This window comes from Brachycentrus maculatus, unplaced genomic scaffold (genome assembly GCF_059751285.1).
Source record: "Brachycentrus maculatus isolate JH-2025_06_01 unplaced genomic scaffold, ASM5975128v1 h1tg000566l, whole genome shotgun sequence".
Lineage (NCBI taxonomy): Eukaryota > Metazoa > Arthropoda > Insecta > Trichoptera > Brachycentridae > Brachycentrus > Brachycentrus maculatus.
Window position 1 is genome coordinate 350,543 of NW_028281308.1, and position 20,012 is coordinate 370,554.

Consider the following 20,012-nt stretch of genomic DNA (forward strand, 5'->3'; position numbering starts at 1 on the left):
GCTGAGCGAATATGGTTGTGTATACGCTTGAACAACGCTGGAAAATATTGCGACATTCGACTTACAGAAGATGCCGATTTTGCCAAAAAAATCATCTTTTCGGATGAAGCTCATTTTGATCTTGGCGGGTATGTAAACAAGCAAAATTGTCGTATTTGGGGCACAGAAAACCCGCACGCATACATTGAAAAGCCGGTACACCCAAAACGAGTCACTGTTTGGTGCGGATTTTGGTCCAGAGGCATAATTGGGCCATTTTTCTTGAAAATGAGCAAGGAGTGGCCGTTAGTCAATGGCGATCGTTATCGGGCCATGTTGAACGGATTTTTGTTCACAAAAATTGAAGAGGAGGATATTGGCAACATTTGGTTTGTTGACAACACAACAACAGGACGGCGCTACGTGCCACACAGCCGAAGCTACACTCGATGTTTTGCGCCCCATTTTCAAAAAAAAAAAGTTATTTGGCGGACCCTTTATATATATATATATATATATATATATATATATATATATATATATATATATATATATATATATATATATATATATATATATATATATATATATATAAATATATATTTATATATATATATATATTTATAAATATATATATATATATATATATATATATATATATATATATATATATATATATATATATATATATATATATATATATATATATATATATATATATAAATATATATATATATATATATATATATATATATATATATATATATATATATATATATATATATATATATATATATATATATATATATATATATATATACATATATTTATATATATATATATATATATATATATATATATATATATATATATATATATATATATATATATATATATATATATATATATATATATATATATATATATATATATATATATATATATAAATATATATATATATATATATATATATATATATATATATATATATACATATATATATATATATATATATATATATATATATATATATATATATATATATATATATATATATATATATATATATATATATATATATATATATATATATATATATAAAATTATTAATTTTTTTTTTTTTACTTTTTTAACCTGGATTAACCCTTCTGAATTCAATAAAATTATTCAAGACCGCTCAATTCAACTCAAATCTCGTTTGTTTGGCATTTTAATATAAAATAATGAAGGCTTAAATGAAAAGTACAAAAAATGTACTCTTCAACGATTAAAATAACTGGAGAGCAATGTTTCCTATTTAAAACTGACCCTTGAAATTATTAAAAGGAGTGTTTTTAAATAAACGACGCCCCTGATAGTCGTAGGTCGGGATAGCAGGTAAAATCAGGATAGCAGGTAAAGTAGTAGGTAAAATCCATCAAAACACGATACAATCCGAAAAAAGTGCAAGAATTCCAAGAATCGTAGTATTTAAAGATATAAACCTATTCTGTGGGGGATGCCTAATATATATGGCCGAGGCTATATTTATCTTCCATTCTTCGCAGCTTAGAATGCATAGATTTATATTTTGTTCTTGAAATGATAATATTAAGCAGAAAAATGTCAGTACAGTAGAGTCACGAAAACTCGCAACACGATAGTTTGTAAATCCATACAACTCGGCTTCACATTTATTTTTTAAAAAGTAGCCAGTTTTTGCAAAGTCGGCTAGTTCATTTTTATTGAAGATAGCTCTACGCCTTCTTAAAGTATTTTTCTGAGGTCTTTTTTTTTCATGTCAATTACTTTAAACATCGTATAGATGCATTTTCATTTACATCTAGTAAAGAAAAATAAGTAAAACGAATTACGTACTTTTCCTTTGTATAAGGGTATTTGGGCGATTCATTCTCCGTTGAATTCTCAAGCAAACAATACATACTAGAACGATACTATATTTTCTGAGGAAACACTCCTATTTATTATTTTTGGACCACATTCCCGATTTCACGTACTCGCCACCCTACGGTCCACACTGGGCCGGAGATCGGGACTCTATTGTATAAATCCCTGTTACAGAGGTAATTAAAACGTACCGCAGACTTCCTTACATGCTTTATATAATACTATTCAAAATATACTTTCGTTTATTTATTCAAAATAAAGTCAAACTTGATGTCAAAATGAAGGTAGTCCGGATAATCGAAAAAAATCATTATTAGTAAAAAAAAAATCACGTTCTTTCACTATTTATCACTTTTATTAGTCTAGAGTTACAAATAGCTAAATATTAAATAATTATTATTAACTCATGCCTTTAACAAAACATTGGTATTGGAATGAACGCACTCCAACATTACATTATCGGTTGTAAGACCTTTCTAGTTTTCATCGATATTTATCTCAGCTTTGCACTATTTCCTTTGACACGCTCGGAACATGAACTATGCCGCACATAAAAATGGAGGTATGAAAAAAGAGAATTAGGAAATCTCGAGGTGGCATGTTCAAACTAGTATCAGTTTGTTTAACTGCTAATATGAGTCCCTCGAGAAAAGGGGATTTTAATTTTCCATTTACGGATCTTATCGTTTAAATCACACTTTAAACAAATAGTGGTTTCTCACTATAAAAATAAACATGTGTTGTTTACTTTATCTGGGTTAATAATTAAAATCGTTGAATCTAGATTCCTGTGAACATCACACTTCGTACCAGAGAAGGGGTTCTCACCAGCATACATTTTCACGTTTATTTTAATTCCATTTCACTGAACACTTAAAATCACACTCCTCTTATTCATAAGAGAAGGGTTTCTCGTCTGTGTGATTTGACATGTGGTGCTTTAAACTTCCTTTCCTTGAACACTTGTAATCACACTGTAAACAAGAAAAGGGTTTCTCACCACTGTGAATAATCATGTGACCCATCAAATTCCCTTTTTTTGAACATTTATAATCACACACTGAACAAGAGAAGGGTTTTTCGCCAGTGTGGACTGACATGTGAACCTTTAACATTCCTTTCTGTGAACATTTGTAGTCACACACTGAACAAGAGAAAGGTTTCTCACCAGTGTGAATTGCCATGTGACGCTTTAAACATCCTTTCCGTGAACACTTATAGTCACATACTGAACAAGAGAAGGGTTTTTCATCAGTGTGAATATTTATGTGTTTCGTTAAACTACTTTTTTCCGAACACTTAAAATCACACTCTGAACACGAAAAGGGTTTCTCACCAGTGTGAATTGACATGTGATGCTTTAACCTATCTCTCCGTGAACATTTATAATCACACTCCGAACAAGAGAAGGGTTTTTCGCCAGTGTGAATTTTCATGTGACACATTAAACTACTTTTTTTTTTAAATTTATGATCACACAATGAACAAGAAAAGGGTTTCTCATTAGTGTGAATTGACATGTGATCCTTTAACTTTTCTTTCTGTGAACATTTATAATCACACTCAGAACAAGAGAAGGGTTTCTCACCTGTGTGAATTTTCATGTGACTCATTAAATTCCTTTTTTTTGAACATTTATGGTCACACTCTGAACAAGAGAATGGTTTCTCACCAGTGTGAATTGACATGTGCTCCTTTAACTTTCCTTTCCGGGAACATTTATAAGCACAGTCTGAACATGAGAAGGGTTTCTCACCAGTGTGAGTTTTGATGTGATTATTTAATTCTCCTTTCCGTGAACATTTGTAATTACACTCTGAACAAGAGAAGGGTTTCACACCTGTGTGAATATTCATGTGTTTCGTTAAATTACTTTTTTCTGAAAATTTGTAATCGCATTCTGAACATGAGAAGGGTTTTTCGCCAGTGTGAATTGACATGTGACGCTTTAAACTTTCTTTCCGTGAACATTGATAATCACACTCTGAACAAGAGAAGGGTTTCTCACCAATGTGAATTTTCATATGATTGTTTAAATCTCCATTCCTTGAACACTTATAATCACACTCTGAACATGAGAAGGGTTTTTCATCGGTATGAATGATCCTGTGTTTATTTAAATCTCCTTTCCGAGAACTTTTGTAATCACACTCTGAACAATGGAAAGGTTTATCACCAGTGTGAATTGACATATGACGCTTTAAACTTTCTTTCCGTGAACATTTATAATCGCACTGTGAACAAGAGAAGGGTTTTCCAGTATTGTGTAATTTCATGTGATTTTTAAAATTACTTTTCTTTGTACATTTAAAATCACACTCTGAACAAAGGAATCGTTTCTTCCCTGTATTCGCTGACATATAACGTAACCCTTGATTCCGTTTCATTGCCCACGATGATGTTTTTTCTCCGAGACTCTTAAAAGGAACATGCTTAGTATGCTCTGATAATGTGGATTTTATTTCATTTCCTATTAAACCTGAAAACAAAAAGAAAATTATTACACAAAACCGTCACTAAAACTAAACGTATACTAAAATACTAATAAACTAATTTAGCAACATTTTAGATGGGTCTTGATAAGGCATGGGGAACCTGCGGCCTTAAGGCCGCATGCGGCCGTTTGGCTATTCTAGTGCGGCCTTTTGACTGATGCCAATTTTTTTAAATAGGCATTTAGCCATATTTTTTTTTAAATTGCATTTTTAGAAATTTATATTGTGTTATAATTAAAATATTTAGTTTATAGGGTTCAGATACGTGAATGTGGCCTTTTGAAATAGAAAGGTTCCCCATAACTGGTCTAGATCATAGGTGGCCAACCTTTTCAGTAGCCGGGCCAAATTTTACAAATGAGATTTCCTACCAGGCAGTGTAACAAAATTTCTTTAATTATTCAAAGACGATATAAAAAACGATATTCAAACAAATTTATTAAATTAGAGTTAAGCAATAATCAAACATTTTTATTTAATTAGGGACAGGCTTAGTTTAAAAAAATCAGTTTTCTGTTCTGGACAGAATTTTATGACAACATCCCTTAACCATTTCACAATCTGAATATTGGTTCGATATTTTCGCTAGTATCATGGCTATTCCGTAACTAGCTTTTACAAAGTATTTTGACTCTTGAATCACTCTAGTCAGACGGTAATAGCAGCATCAATGTGTGTTTAAAAGTCTATCGCAAAATGTTGTGATTTTTTGTTAAAATTAATAGAAGAAATTGTTACGATACTGAGATAATTCCATATATGGATATATGGATATATTCAGCTTAAGCATTTTATTACATCCATTGAAAAAACAAACATCTAAAGTTTGTATTCAAGACTCTGTATGTGGTCCAAATTTTTGGAATTATATGATTGATGATCTATTACAAATGAAAATTGAAGAAAACATCGAAATGAGAGTATTCACAGTCTACATATTTTTGGTAATTATTTAAAATGGCGTTAGAAAAAAATGTCGCTTTGGATTTGAAAACCAAATTATATTCTTCGGAGGCGAAATGACATATATCGAGAAGGAAAACTGCTCCTCCGATTAATAAAATGATAAATTGTAATATTAAATATATTGACTCCTTTCAAACTTCGGGTGTCACTATTGATAAAAAATTTAATTGGTCTATACAAGTAGACAATTTGTGTAAAAGGGTCGCATTCTAAAACAAATAAACTTATTACGGCAGCAAAATCCGCATGGGGTTCATCGTCGGAAGTAATTAAACAGATATATAATGGTGCAATTATTCTAATATTTACGTAAACCTCTAGTGTTTGGGTAGATGCAACCTTGAAAAAAGTAAATGTAAAGAAATTTCATCGAATTCAAAGAATAATTGATGAAAGAGCGTGCAAGGGGTATAGAACCATTTCGTTGGTGTCAGTGTAAAACGAATTTGGTTTTGTGCCACTCGACCTTAAAATAAAAGAAACAGCGGAACTTAACAGTAGGAAAAGACTTTTACAAATGAAGGATCGCCAGAGGATTGTGAATATCAGGGTAATGGCAAATTTTATCCATTGCCGCACAATGCAAAACGATTAAGCATTAACTTTGTATCGATAAAAGTGATCCAAAACCAAACTTGGACGAAATCCAAATATACACAGATGGCAGTTTTTTATGGAAATATAAGGGCGGTATTTGTGACTGTTTACAATAGTATAAATATAAACAATGATATATTTGTTATTTATTGTAAATGAACGCTAACGACTCTTAACAATGCCCTGGCAATATTTGTATGTGCAAAATATACATTGAGGTGTCCAAAAAAGTATGCAGATATGCCAACTGTTACTTACTAGAGCCAGCTTCAAGTCTGCTCGAGGATTCTGGACATTCAAGTTTAATATCAGAAGGATCTATATCCATCTTAGTGAAGATCGCGAGATCCCTAGATGGTACTGCCGAACTGGTCCCCGTTCCCACAGTGTGGAGATCATCGCCTTCATCGTCTGTCTCTCGTTCTGTCTTTACAACAGGAACCTCTACATACATAATATCGGGCTCAGTGTGGACAGAGTTTGGTTCATAACTGCTCCCCAGTTCAGTCATGTCGGAACGTGGCGCCTCTTCTCCAGTATCAAGATTATCAACATAACTTTCTAGTTCAGTTTTGATAGTAAAAACATCTGGGTGGATAATCTCTCTCTTTACAGTCACTGGTACACTCTCGAGTAGTTCTCCATACAGAGCATCCCCTTCAATATCTCCCGATTCAACTTTAAAGTTCTCCATCTTATATTCGGCGCAATCATTGAAAACTTGGAGACCAGCCTAGTTCAAAATTTTATCAGAGCGACATGACAATCAGCAACAAAAGAACACGTCACGCGACCGCCATTTGGCGACAGATGGAGGACATAGATAATATTACAGTCATAGACAATATGATTTCGTATAGGCTAGTTTCGTGATTAGGTAGGTAGTCGGCGAAGACGTTTGGTATTCACCGAGTATCTATCTTCAAATCCGATCTCCAGGCAACCTTCATACGTTTGAATGTGGTGCTAAACGGACTTCCAGCTATTGTTGAAGGCTGCCATCTACTATTATGTACGCTCCCAATTCTCGATGAGATGGTTATTCAAGTCTTTCTGGTTATCTGGAAACGAGTGTTTAAATATAACATTAGTTTTTTTTAACATTTATTTTACGCCCCAGGTGCGTGGAGTGCCTATTTACCATATCAACAATCATCCCAGGAGCTTTGCATGCATCCTAAGAGCCACCATCGAGGCACTTGCCTCTTCTACAATGCATCAGGACTTTCTCTGCTGAAGGTACGTCGACAGTTCTCGTCTGAAAATCGGGACGTGGACCTGACATGGGTAAACTTAACTGGCAGCAGACAGGAGAGCCTGGAGGCAGCTTGTGGGGGACACGGGAAGCGGATATAGATAAGCAGTAAGTCGACGAAAGCATTTTGGTTTCAAAAATGCCTCCACTATTCGGATTTTCTCGGAAGTGTCTCTTTATTTAATATATAAATAAAATAAAATTTTAAGTCTAGTTTTATAACAGTCTATTTAAACTCATACACATTAGCAGTTTTTTTTCAATTTATATCAGTTGCCATAAAAAAATACCGTTGCCTAGTATTTACAAGGATTTATAGCATATTTAGTTTATATGCCTTAAAAATTATAATGGATGTGAATAGATCATAATAATAATAAAATGAATAAGATTGATCCATAAAAACAATACAATAGACACAATGGGTAAATGAATCACGATTTGTCACATAGCTTATTTATTTGTCTTATTCGTCTCTTCTAAATAAACACCACTACATAGTGTAGATACGATTGATCTTTATTTACTATCGCCTCATAAATTTTTGAAGACCGAATATCTTCTTTTGCACATTATGTTTATAATTTAAATCATTCTTTTTCAAAAATTGGACATACCCACACGAAATGAGGGACATTTTGAAATAACGTCTCTTCACATTCACAGGTGAGTTTTGTCTAATTTTAAAACGGAAGAGGTATTCTCGAAATCCTCCATGACCCGTAAAAATTTAAGTCAATGCACTTATAGTTCAATTAATGTTTTTTTTATGAAAATTCAAACAATGTTGTCCCTTTTCTGGTTCTATATATCGGCTATTCCAAATATTTAACATTTTCTCTCGCATCAGTTTCTTAGAAAAATAAAGGGGAAATCGATTACACTCCAGGGTAGTTTTTTTTTTCAAGTTGCTTCTTAAGCTTTGGTTTCTGCTATATCGCTCACTCCTTTCAAGAACGTCATAAATCAAAATTCGTCAATTTTCAGTTGGGCATGTTTTCGGAATGTCCAAAAAATTTACTATATCCCAGCAAAAGCGGCATGTTTTAAATTTAATATTTACCCGCCACAGGGCAGAAAGTGTTGTTTTTGCATTTTGAAGAAAAGGTATTGTATAATTATTTTTTAAAATAAACTAAATATTTTTCAAATGGAGAAAAAACCTTCAGGTTTTACTTTAAAAGATCTGTTGCACAGTAAAAAGTTCAGTAAATGGCTTGATATTTATTTTTAATACATTGTATTATATTATTAAACTTTGAAAACGTTCTCCTGAAAAATCGAGTTTTTTGATTTATGACGTTCTTGAAAGGAGTGAGCGATATGTCCTCTTATCCATCCAAGCCGTACAGTTTGATTTCTTGCCTCCATTTTTTTAATTAATTTTCTTATTTCCATTATTATTGGATTAACTGATCATACATCACAAATTGCCTCGAAGTCTGATTTACAATCACTAAGTACCATTTTTTTAAACCTGTCCGCTGGCTTCTTTAGAATACCTATATTTGAATGACTCTCTTACTGCAAATATTTCAGGCTGAAACACAGAATAACAGCGATCCAATTTTATTTTTCGTGGTTATAAGACAATAATATTGTTAATAGGAACAAACGCCGCACCTTCATATGCAGTGTATGTATTAATTTTTAAATATTTTCCACATATTTATTTTTCAATCAACGCCTCACAAGCGCAATCCGCAAGATTGCGAAGAGCAGATCGCAGAGCCCATTTTATACCACGCACCTGAGAATAAAATTCACAATGAATTTTACAGATTTCATATATATTTTTAAAGAAAGCCTTTTTTCACACAAAAGTATTTTACAAAATTTCATACACATGCATAAAGTGATTACATGATTATATAAACTTCATAAAAGTATTTCTCAATTTAAATTGAAATCCATTTCAATATTACAAACGTATTTTGTGTAACATTTTAAAACATGAAGTTGTTTATATACTAGTATAATAGTTTAGCTTAAATTGAAATGAAAATAATTGATTGAATATAATCAAAGGTTAATATTAATATATACTATAAACTAGATATTAAACTTTTACATTTACTTTTAATGTTGCCAATGTAAATTTATACAGACTCTGAACAAGATAAGGGTTTGTCACCACAATGACACGACAGTTTAAATGCTGTTTTGTGAACATTTATAAACGCACTCTGAACAAGAGGAGAGTTTCTCACAAGGGTGAATTTTCATGGAAATCTTTAATTTTCCTTTCTCTGAACATTTTTGAACAAGAGGGTTTCTCAAGTGCATAATTTTAAAATGTGATAAAACTCCGTAAAATCTTAAATTCTTATTCTCTAAATATTTTTAATCACACCCTGCACGAGAGGAGGGTTCCTCACAAGTGTGATTTGACATATGATGCTTTAAACTTTGTTTCCGCGAACACTTGTAATCACACTCTAAACAAGAGAAGGGTTTCTCACACTGGTGAATAATCATGTGACCCATTAAATTCCCTTTTTTAGAACATTTATAATTACACTCTGAACAAGAGAAGGGTTTCTCGCCAGTGTGAATTGACATATGACCCTTTAACATTACTTTCTGTGAACATTTGTAATCACATTCTGAACAAGAGAAAGGTTTCTCACCAGTGTGAATCGACATATGACGCTTTAAACACCCTTTCCGTGAACACTTGTAGTCACACACTGAACAAGAGAAGGGTTTGTCAACACTGTGAATATTCATGTGTTTTGATAAACTACTTTTTTCTGAACATTTATAATTACACTCTGAACACGAAAAAGGTTTATCGCCAGTGTGAATTGACATGTGATGCTTTAACCTATCTCTCCGTAAACATTTATAATCACACTGTGAACAGGAGAAGGGTTTTTCGCCAGTGTGAATTTTCATGTGACTCTTTAAACTATTCTTCTTTTTAAATTTATGATCACACAATGAACAAGAGAAGGGTTTCTCGCTACTGTGAATTATCATGTGATCCTTCAACTTTTCTTTCTGTGAACATTTATAATTACATACAGAACAAGAGAACGGTTTCTCACCAGTGTGAATTTTCATGTGACACATCAAATTCCACTTTACTGAATACTTATTATCACACTCTGAACAAGAGAAGCGTTTCTCGCCGGTATGAACTAACATGTGACGCTTTAACCTTTCTTTCCGTAAACATTTATAATCACACTCTGAACAAGAGAAGGGTTTTTCACCAGTGTGAATTTTTATGTGAATCTTTAGATCATCTTTCCTTGAAAATTTGTAATTACAATCTGCACAAGAGAAAGGTTTCTCACCAGTGTGAATATTCATGTGTCTCATTAAACTCCTTTTTTCTGAACATTTAAAATCACACTCTGAACAAGAGAAGGGTTTCTCGCCAGTGTGAATTAACATGTGACGCTTTAAACTTCGTTTCCACGAACATTTATATTCACATTCTGAACAAGAAAAGGTTTTCTCAACATTGTGAATTCTCCAGTGTTTATCAAAATTACCTTTCTCTGAACATTCATAATCACACTCAGAACAAAAGAATAGTTTTTTCCCACTATGCGCTGACATATAACGTAACCCTAGATTCTGTTTCATTGATGAGCACGATGGTATTTTTTCTCCGGGACCGTTGGGAGAACAATGCTTTGTATGGTCTGAATATATTTTATTTCTTGTTAAACCTAAAAACAAAAATAAAATAAGTTTAAAAACCAACGCGTACTAAAATACCAATACATGTATACATATATATATATATATATATATATATATATATATATATATATATATATATATATATATATATATATATATATATATATATATATATATATATATATATATATATATATATATATATATATATATATATATATATATATATATATATATATATATATATATATAAATATATATATATATATATATATATATATATATATATATATATATATATATATATATATATATATATATATATATATATATATATATATATATATATATATATATATATATATATATATATATATATATATATATATATATATATATATATATATATATATATATATATATATATATATATATATATATATATATATATATATATATATATATATATATATATATATATATATATATATATATATATATATATATATATATATATATATATATATATATATATATATATATATATATATATATATATATATATATATATATATATATATATATATATATATATATATATATATATATATATATATATATATATATATATATATATATATATATATATATATATATATATATATATATATATATATATATATATATATATATATATTTATATATATATATATATATATATATATATATATATATATATATATATATATATATATATATATATATATATATATATATATATATATATATATATATATATATATATATATATATATATATATATATATATATATATATATATATATATATATATATATATATATATATATATATATATATATATATATATATATATATATATATATATATATATATATATATATATATATATATATATATATATATATATATATATATATATATATATATATATATATATATATATATATATATATATATATATATATATATATATTGCAGATATGCAGATATGACTGTTACTTACAAGAGTCAGCTTCAAGTCTGCTCGAGGATTCCGGACATTCAAGATTAATATTAGGAAGATCTATATCCATCTTAGTGAAGATCGCGATATCCCTAGACAGTATTGCCGAACTGGTCCCCGTTTCAGCACTGTGGAGATCATCGCCTTCATCGTCTGTCTCTCGTTCAGTCTTTACAACAGGAACTTCTACATACATAATATGGGACTCTAATTTATCGGAACATGGTGTCTCTTCCCCAGTATGGAGAGTACCTCGTTGTAGATCACCCGCTTCAGCATTAAGGCTCACTGCAGATACTGGGATATCACGTTTGCTGTCGGGATACAGGATATTCATTACACCTTCTTTAGAGTGTGGTTCAGAACTGCTCCACATATCAGTCATATCGGAACGTGGCGCCTCTTCCCCAGTATCAAGAATATCAACAGAACTTTCTACTTCAGTTTTGATAATAAAAACTTCTGTGTGGATAACCTCTTTCTTTACAGCCACCGGTACACGCTCGAGTAGTGATCCACACAGAGTATCCCCGTCAACATCTCCCGATTCAGCTTGAAAGTTCTCCATCTTCAGCGATATCATTGAAGAAATAGAGGCCTGCCTGTTCGCCAATGGTTCGAAATTTCATCAGAGCGCCATGATAAAATTCAAAATTTATGCAATCATAATACCTATTCACTTATTATTTAAGCACTGAATTACTTCGTGGGCGAGACTGCTTTACTGGGAACAGTAACAAGACACGTCACGCAACCGCCATTTCGTGACAGATGGTGGACATAGACAAAGGCTGCGGATTCTATACTTGGTAGGTAGGTACAGACGGAACCGGAACGCATATTGCGGACGTAATTTTTTTTTGTTTTGTCTATGATCCATCACGTTGACGTATACATTTTGGGACGATGAGGACTATTATTTTTGAATATGTAGTTAGTATTGCGCCGGCAGATACATAGCTCTCGGCAGGGCGTGACGTGACCGCCGAAATTTTAATCACAAATTTTTGAGTATTTTGAAATTTATTATTTTTATGTTGTATATATTTACACAATCATAATATCAATACGACAAAAAGGTACTTCCTTGCTTAAATTCATTTATTCCATATTAAATAACATTAGAAGTAATAAAATAATATTTTTCCCACGTTAATTTTATTAGACCAGCAACCGGGTTTCGTCGTTACAGACATTGTCAGACTGGTGTGTTCACACCAGTCCAAATGCAGTTCCACCTTGAAATGTCAGTACAAAACTTAAATTAAATCAATTTAGAAATTTTATAGCAAAAATATTTATAATAAAAGAGTTGGGGGATTAGGAATAGTTTTTAACTCAGCCCATGGTCCTTTTTTTTCTTGTTAGTCTACTTCTATAAATGTTGTGTATCGTCATTTTTCAAAGAAATTATTTAGTGTTTTTCGTGTACTTTTGGTGTTATCTCGTCTCTTTTGTACGTGAAGCGTTGATGGAGGTAATTATATATTTATATTCCTTTCATTTATGACGTTACCTATTTTAAATGTTTTTTTTTAAATATATTTACTTTCATTATATAAGTGATTTTTTCACTGTACTATTTATTCAATATTACCCTGGACTGGTACCTATTTTATATATATTTACTTTCCGTTTACACATTGTGATATTATTTAATTTTATTTCTCTATGCAACGATGTTGCTTTTTGCATACATAAAACCAAAGAGCGGCCATGTTTTCACATCAATATATTATAATACTGATATGTTGCTTTTTTCAGGGGATAAATCTATTTAATAAAAAATACAGAAAAAGAATTCCGGGAACGGGATGCTGCATTGGATGATTTCATGATTTTTGATATTTATCAATAAATAAAACACGTTTAAAATTACTAACCTAATTATATTTGTAATAAATATATGGAATTAAAAAAACTTAAGGCTAAGTGTTTAACTAGCCAGTCTACTTTTTCACTTTAGACTTAAAACCTAACACAGTTTTACCGACGGGTCACTATGCGAAGAGTTGACGAGATGATCTCGAGCTTTGGTCTAGTTATTTAGCGATGTCCTGAGCGAAGTTCTGGTCCATGATCCATGATTAGAGCTTTGAGCGGCTCCCGGGGTTCTGTCCCGTTGGACAATTGCCAGCTGGAAGACTGGGCTCTCGTTGAGTTGCAGGAAACTGGCGTTCCTTAGTGGACGATATATGTTCAAGATGTGGCGCCTTCGATGGGCGGTCATGCTTGAAACACGCACTGGCGGTGCAAGGAACAGGCGTTCCTAGATTGTGGACGATGATGAAGCCGGCACCTTCGCGGCTGGAAGGCGGCCTCAGACGACCCTCGAGGACTAATCGATTCCCACGAGTTTGATTGCGTGGCGCTGTCTACATCGTGTCTCGGAGACACTACTCACTTTCACTTCACTCCCAGTTTTCCGACCTCGACTCACGACAAACTACTCCGGACTCCGAACAACTGACTGCTGACTCCTCGCTTCCGAGTGCTAACCGAGCACTGAGCTGCTGCTTGTAAGGTGCTATCCCTTTTATAGAGCACTCGAGAGGGTCGTTTTCCCTTTCTAGCTCACACTTATTATAATACTATAGGTATGTACTTAGAATGAAAAGTTATATGAATCAACCTATTATTTAGGGTACATTATAAACTTGGAAAAGAAACTGAGATTTTAATAAAAAGTTACATAATGTAAAACTTATTAATTAACAACCTTAGACTAAAAACCTATACATATCATTACTAAAAAAAAGAATCAGCATTTAACACATTAGAAACTGAAAACGGCGTAGTGGTTGACACCGGGCAAGGTGCAGGCTTCATTCCTGGCAATGTTGATGTGAAATGTAACAATGAAATTTTTCATTGTTCATAGTTCTCGAAATGGAACTAAAAGCTAAGACTTCATCTGTTACATTCATACATGTTATAATTTATTGCTGGTACATTGAGACTGGAGTACCGATGAAATTACTAAATAGTTATTATTTGAGAAAACAATCTTAAGAAATCTTAAAGAAATATAATGACATAGAAGTATTTTATTTCGTATTGAATTACTTTTAAAAATCGCGTCGTTATTTCCCGATACAAAGGCGGGTTGCATAGTGAAAGAAAAAATACCGGCTTATTTTATGGGAATTTTTTATGAATATTTTTTAAACGTATTTATGGATTATATGGAATAATAATTTGGTCCAAACTAAAACACGTCCTGTACATCGAACACGGCACCCGCGTCCATACAAATATTGCAGCCACACGTTGAACACGGAAGTCGTGTTGAATAAAGACAAGGATTCTTAGCTAGATTAATGTGTTTTGAAACACGAAGGAATACACTTATCTATGATACTTCAATAGAAAGTAGAAATTGATGTATAACAAAGTTATAAGTTTTCAACAATTCGCTTACTTTAGTTTATCTATGTGACATTATTTAATACGCAGTGAACATTCTAACAACAGTAAACGCGATTCACTTTAATTGTAACATATTTTATCGATTCGAATAATCGAATCTGGGAAATCGAGGTTTCGAAATGGCGGTAATGATAAGCGGAGAATTGTGCGAAAAAAAAATACCCAAGGAGTGAGACAAGACTGTTCAATGTACCCAGAGCTCAAGTGTTACAGCTTGAATTGTAACATACAGCAAGCCACTGACAAGTTGACATTTAATCCTTAAAAATACCTTTCTAGGAACATTTGAAACACACAACAAGGGAACAGTTTCTCAGCAGTGTGAATTTAGATGGTTTTTTTAATTCCCTTTCTCCGAACATTCAATCACACTTTGAACGAGAGAAGGGTTTCTCGCCAGTGTGCATTGACATGTGAAGTTTTAAACTTCCTTTCAGTGAACACTTATATTCACACTCTGAACAAGACAAGGAGAGTTTCTCACCAGCGTGAATTTTCATGTGCCTCATTAAAGTCCCTTTCTGTGAACACGTATAATCACACTCTGGACAAGCGAAGGGTTTCTCGCCAGTGTGAACAGACATGTGCTGCTTTAACCTTTCTTTCCGTGAACATATATAATCACACTCTAAACAAGAAAAGGGTTTCTCGCCAGTGTGAACTTTCAAGTGATTATTTAAATCTCCTTTCTGTGAACATTTGTAATCACACTCTGAACAAGAGTAGGGTTTCTCACCAGTGTGAGTATACATGTGTCTCATTAAATTCTTTTTATCTGAACCTTTATAATCGCACTCTGAACAAGAGAAGGGTTTCTCACCAGTGTGAATTTTCATGTGACTCATTAAATACCATTTTTTTGCACTTTTATAATCACACTCTGAACACTTGAAGGGTTTGTCGCCAGTGTGAATTAACATGTGATCCTTCAACTTTTCTTTCCGTGAACATTTATAATCACACACTGAACAAGCGAAGGGTTTCTCACCAGTGTGAATTGACATGTGATTATTTAAAGATCCTTTCTGAGAACATTTGTAATCGCACTCTGAACAAGAGAAGGGTTTCTCACCAGTGTGAATATTCATGTGTCTCATTAAATTCCTTTTTTCTGAACATTTATAATCACACTCTGAACAAGAGAAGGGTTTGTCACCAGTGTGAATATTCATGTGTCTCATTAAATTCCTTTTTGTTGAACATTTATGATCACACTCTAAACAAGAGAAGAGTTTCTCACCAGTGTGTATTTTCAAATGTTTATTTAAATCTCCTTTATGTGAACATTTGTAATCACACTCCGAACAAGAGAAAGGTTTCTCGCCAGTGTGAATGGACATGTGACGTTTTAAACATTCTTTTCGCGAACATTTGTAATCACACTCTGAACAAGAGAAGGGTTTCTCACCAGTGTGAATTGACAAGTGATTATTTAAAGATTTTTTCTGAGAACATTTGTAATCGCACTCTGAACAAGAGAAGGGTTTCTCACCAGTGTGAATATTCATGTGCCTCATTAAATTCCTTTTTTCTGAACATTTATAATCACACTCTGAACAAGAAAAGGGTTTCTCACCAGTGTGAATATTCATGTGTCTCATTAAATCCCTTTTTGTTGAACATTTATAATCACACTCTAAACAAGAGAAGAGTTTCTCACCAGTGTCAATTTTTATGTCATTATTTAAATTACCTTCCTCTGAAAACTTATAATCAATGTCTGAACTATGGAATCGTTTCTTCCCTGAATGCGCTGACATATAACGTAACCCTAGATTTCTCTTCATTGAGAACGATATTTTTTCTCCAACACCGTTAAAAGAAAAATGCTTAGTTTGCTCTGAATGTATTGCATTCCTTGTTAAACCTGAAAACAAAATGATAATTATTGCACAAAACCATCACTAAACTAAACGTATGCTTAAAATACCAACTGATATATTAGGCGATCAAGTTATCACTGAGGTACTCTATGCACCATATATGTATGTGGTTTGAGTTCTTGATATTTATATAATACTGATAACGGTAATTTAGCAGTAACTATTATTTTATCACTATCAAGATTTGCCTTGCAAAATAAAAATTACAGGCATAAAAATTCATTCATTCGTATGTATGCATATAAATCCGCCGTTTTTTGCCAAATTTAACCATTTTTATCGATATCGAAAGGAAAGAATACATAAATCCATTAATTGATTGATTGATTGACGTCCCTAACAACAACTTTCGTCCATTTTTCAGCCACAGCACGCACAACTATTGCTGGAAGAAATCCTGGTCATTTGGGGAAATCTATTGGACTTCCCAATTTCGAACTACTTTATAGGAACTACTACTTTTAGTATCTGGAATAAATTGGGAAGATATTTGCATACATTTAAATGAGAGCCTCTGCTTATATGAAAACCTTACTCAACTCCTTAGACGCTTCCGAGAACTCACATATGCAACATTCAATTATATGACATGATAAAAATTCAAATATATATGAGTTCCAAAATTTTAGAACCATGGTTGTCAATCATTGGTGAAAGGTTAAACCAGATCTGGACGCACCTAAAATGTTGTTAAATGTACTCATTATTTTATTTCGTGTGGCTTCTTGCATTCAGAAATCCGTAAGCAAAAAACGACAACGCCTTTAAGCTCAACAAATCAATGTCATACTATGGCAAACACGATAAACAAATAAGAGTGACGCCAATATTTGTATGTGCGTAATATACATTGAGGTGCCCTAAAAAGTACCGTTTATAAATTCAGTTTTCATTCACAAGTATACTCATGATAACTGTTACTTACTAGAGCCAGCTTTAAGTCTGCTCGAGGATTCCGGACATTCAAGTTTAATATCAGGAAGATCTATATCCATTTTAGTGAAGATCGCGATATCCCTAGATGGTACTGCCGAACTGGTCCCCGCTTCCACAGTGTGTAGATCATCACCTTCATCGTCTGTCTCTCGTTCAGTCTTTACAACAGGAACTTCTACATACATAATATCGGACTCTAATGTATCGGAACATGGTGTCTCGTCCCCAGTATGGAGAGTACCTCGTTTTAGATCACCCGCTTCAGCATTAAAGCTCACTGCAGATACTGGAATATCACGTTTGATGTCGGGATAGCGGATATTCATTACACCTTGTTCAGAGTGTGATTCAGAACTGCTCCCCAGTTCAGTCGTCAGTGGCAAATTTTCTCCAGTATCAAGAATATCATTATAACTTTCTAGTTCAGTTTTGATAATTAAAACTTCTTCGTGGATGATCTCTTCCTTTACAGCCACTGGTACACTCTCGAGAAATTCTCCACACAGAGTATCCCGTTCAACATCTCCCAATTCAACTTTAATGTTCTCCATCTTACATTCGGCGCAATGATTGAAGAATTGAGGCCTGCCTAGTTCGAAATTAAATCAGAGCGCTATGATAAGTTTATACAATAATGACCTATTCACTTACTTTTTAAGCACGAGTTACTTTTTTACCATTTAGTGTTTCATTGTAACCGGGAATTCTTTACACGGAACAGTCACAAAAGAACACGTCATGCGACCGCCATTTCGCGACAGATGGCTGTAGACAATAGTTAGTCATAGACAATATGATTTCTTGTAGGCAAGTTTGGCTTTTTTTCCCTTGTTCTTGATGGGACACGAGTTTACACTTCGGAGTAACTGCGCTAAGCCCGTCGACTCAATTTAAAAAATTGAAGTAATGTTCCAGTGAACGGTGATACGGTAATACGGTCACAGTTCACCGTATTGAGGAAAAATCAAAGCAAACATTTTTTTGTAGGAAAAGTGCCAAATTAAAAACCCTACGTGAAATTTAAGGGAAAAACATCACTCGAAATTAAAATATTTCACACTTCACGTAGACAATTTAACACATTTTTTAACTGTTGAAAAGAAATACATTTGTTAAGAGTAAACATTTGTTATGTTAAATAAGTTTCACGGCATGTGGTCGACTAAGGCATAAGGTGGGTATATACGCTCTATTTGGTCTTATCCGAGTACAGTTCCATCTCCTGTACAAACCTTTTTTTTATAATTTTTAGAGTTCGCCGAAACGGTCCTCAACCCTTTGTCGTCACACAATATTCCGATTGAGATTATTTATCGGAGCACACTCAGTTTAGCGGAGCACACTCGGCCCGCCACGTTATCAAAATACCTCACGAAGAGAAAAAATATTGGAAAGATGAAAAAAATAGTGGAAAATTCTAACTAAGTAACCATCACGCCGCTTCACCGCAGGGGTAGGCAGAGAAAATACCATTCTGTCTTTCCAAACATTCTTCGCCTCTTCCACGTTCATGGATCTCGTCATACATACCCGCCGATTGTTTCGACTCCTTACGTGACCGCTTTCAAGTATTTGGCATACCCGATCGTGCTAAGTTTTTCTCGGTCTTCTTCTGCTCCTTTTTCCAATTATTGTACATTCGCCTCATAAATTTGTTTTACCGTTCTTTCCTCACTCATTCGTTCTACATGTCCAAACCATCTCAACACACCTACCTTAATTTTATCGATCATCTTTCTTTTGCCAGCTCCATGTTTCACTTCCATACATTAGGGTCGGAACCAGGACTCCGTTGTATACTGCCAGATTAGCTTTCACTGATAGGTTTTTATTTGCTATTACTGATTTCAGTGCACCATTCACTTTGTTCCCAGCATTCAATC

General features: G+C 32.7%; 3 protein-coding genes across 4 annotated transcripts; all 3 read right to left on the minus strand.

Moving 5' to 3' along the window:
• Positions 1 to 2,205: 2,205 nt before the first annotated feature.
• Positions 2,206 to 6,708, minus strand: LOC148301393 (uncharacterized). The gene is made up of 2 exons (XM_088273308.1): positions 6,183 to 6,708; positions 2,206 to 4,345 (listed from the first exon to the last, which is right to left on the minus strand). The coding sequence occupies exons 1-2, from the start codon at positions 6,616 to 6,618 to the stop codon at positions 2,757 to 2,759; spliced, it is 2,025 nt and encodes a 674-aa protein (XP_088129434.1). The 5' UTR covers positions 6,619 to 6,708; the 3' UTR covers positions 2,206 to 2,756.
• A 2,203-nt stretch (positions 6,709 to 8,911) lies between these two features.
• Positions 8,912 to 12,629, minus strand: LOC148301394 (uncharacterized). The gene is made up of 2 exons (XM_088273312.1): positions 11,882 to 12,629; positions 8,912 to 10,862 (listed from the first exon to the last, which is right to left on the minus strand). Exons 1-2 carry the CDS (start codon positions 12,462 to 12,464, stop codon positions 9,523 to 9,525), a joined length of 1,923 nt encoding a protein of 640 aa, XP_088129438.1. The 5' UTR covers positions 12,465 to 12,629; the 3' UTR covers positions 8,912 to 9,522.
• Positions 12,630 to 12,974: 345 nt separating this feature from the next.
• Positions 12,975 to 18,888, minus strand: LOC148301395 (uncharacterized). Of its 2 annotated transcripts, XM_088273307.1 has the most exons (3): positions 18,807 to 18,888; positions 18,119 to 18,718; positions 12,975 to 17,177 (listed from the first exon to the last, which is right to left on the minus strand). In XM_088273307.1, exons 2-3 carry the CDS (start codon positions 18,678 to 18,680, stop codon positions 15,673 to 15,675), a joined length of 2,067 nt encoding a protein of 688 aa, XP_088129433.1. In that variant the 5' UTR covers positions 18,681 to 18,718; positions 18,807 to 18,888; the 3' UTR covers positions 12,975 to 15,672. The 2 variants fall into 2 exon arrangements, with proteins under 2 accessions (XP_088129433.1, XP_088129432.1); XM_088273306.1 differs by having other exon boundaries at positions 18,119 to 18,888.
• Positions 18,889 to 20,012: the final 1,124 nt, after the last annotated feature.

Coding starts and splice junctions, on each gene's coding strand:
- LOC148301393 (XM_088273308.1), bottom strand. CDS start 6,618: ATGGAGAACTTTAAAGTTGAATCGGGAGATATTGAAGGGGATGCTCTG. Junction 4,346..6,182: donor CAGACTTGAAGCTGGCTCTA/GTAAGTAACAGT, acceptor TTTTGTTTTCAG/GTTTAATAGGAAATGAAATA.
- LOC148301394 (XM_088273312.1), bottom strand. CDS start 12,464: ATGATATCGCTGAAGATGGAGAACTTTCAAGCTGAATCGGGAGATGTT. Junction 10,863..11,881: donor CAGACTTGAAGCTGACTCTT/GTAAGTAACAGT, acceptor TTTTGTTTTTAG/GTTTAACAAGAAATAAAATA.
- LOC148301395 (XM_088273307.1), bottom strand. CDS start 18,680: ATGGAGAACATTAAAGTTGAATTGGGAGATGTTGAACGGGATACTCTG. Junction 17,178..18,118: donor CAGACTTAAAGCTGGCTCTA/GTAAGTAACAGT, acceptor TTTTGTTTTCAG/GTTTAACAAGGAATGCAATA.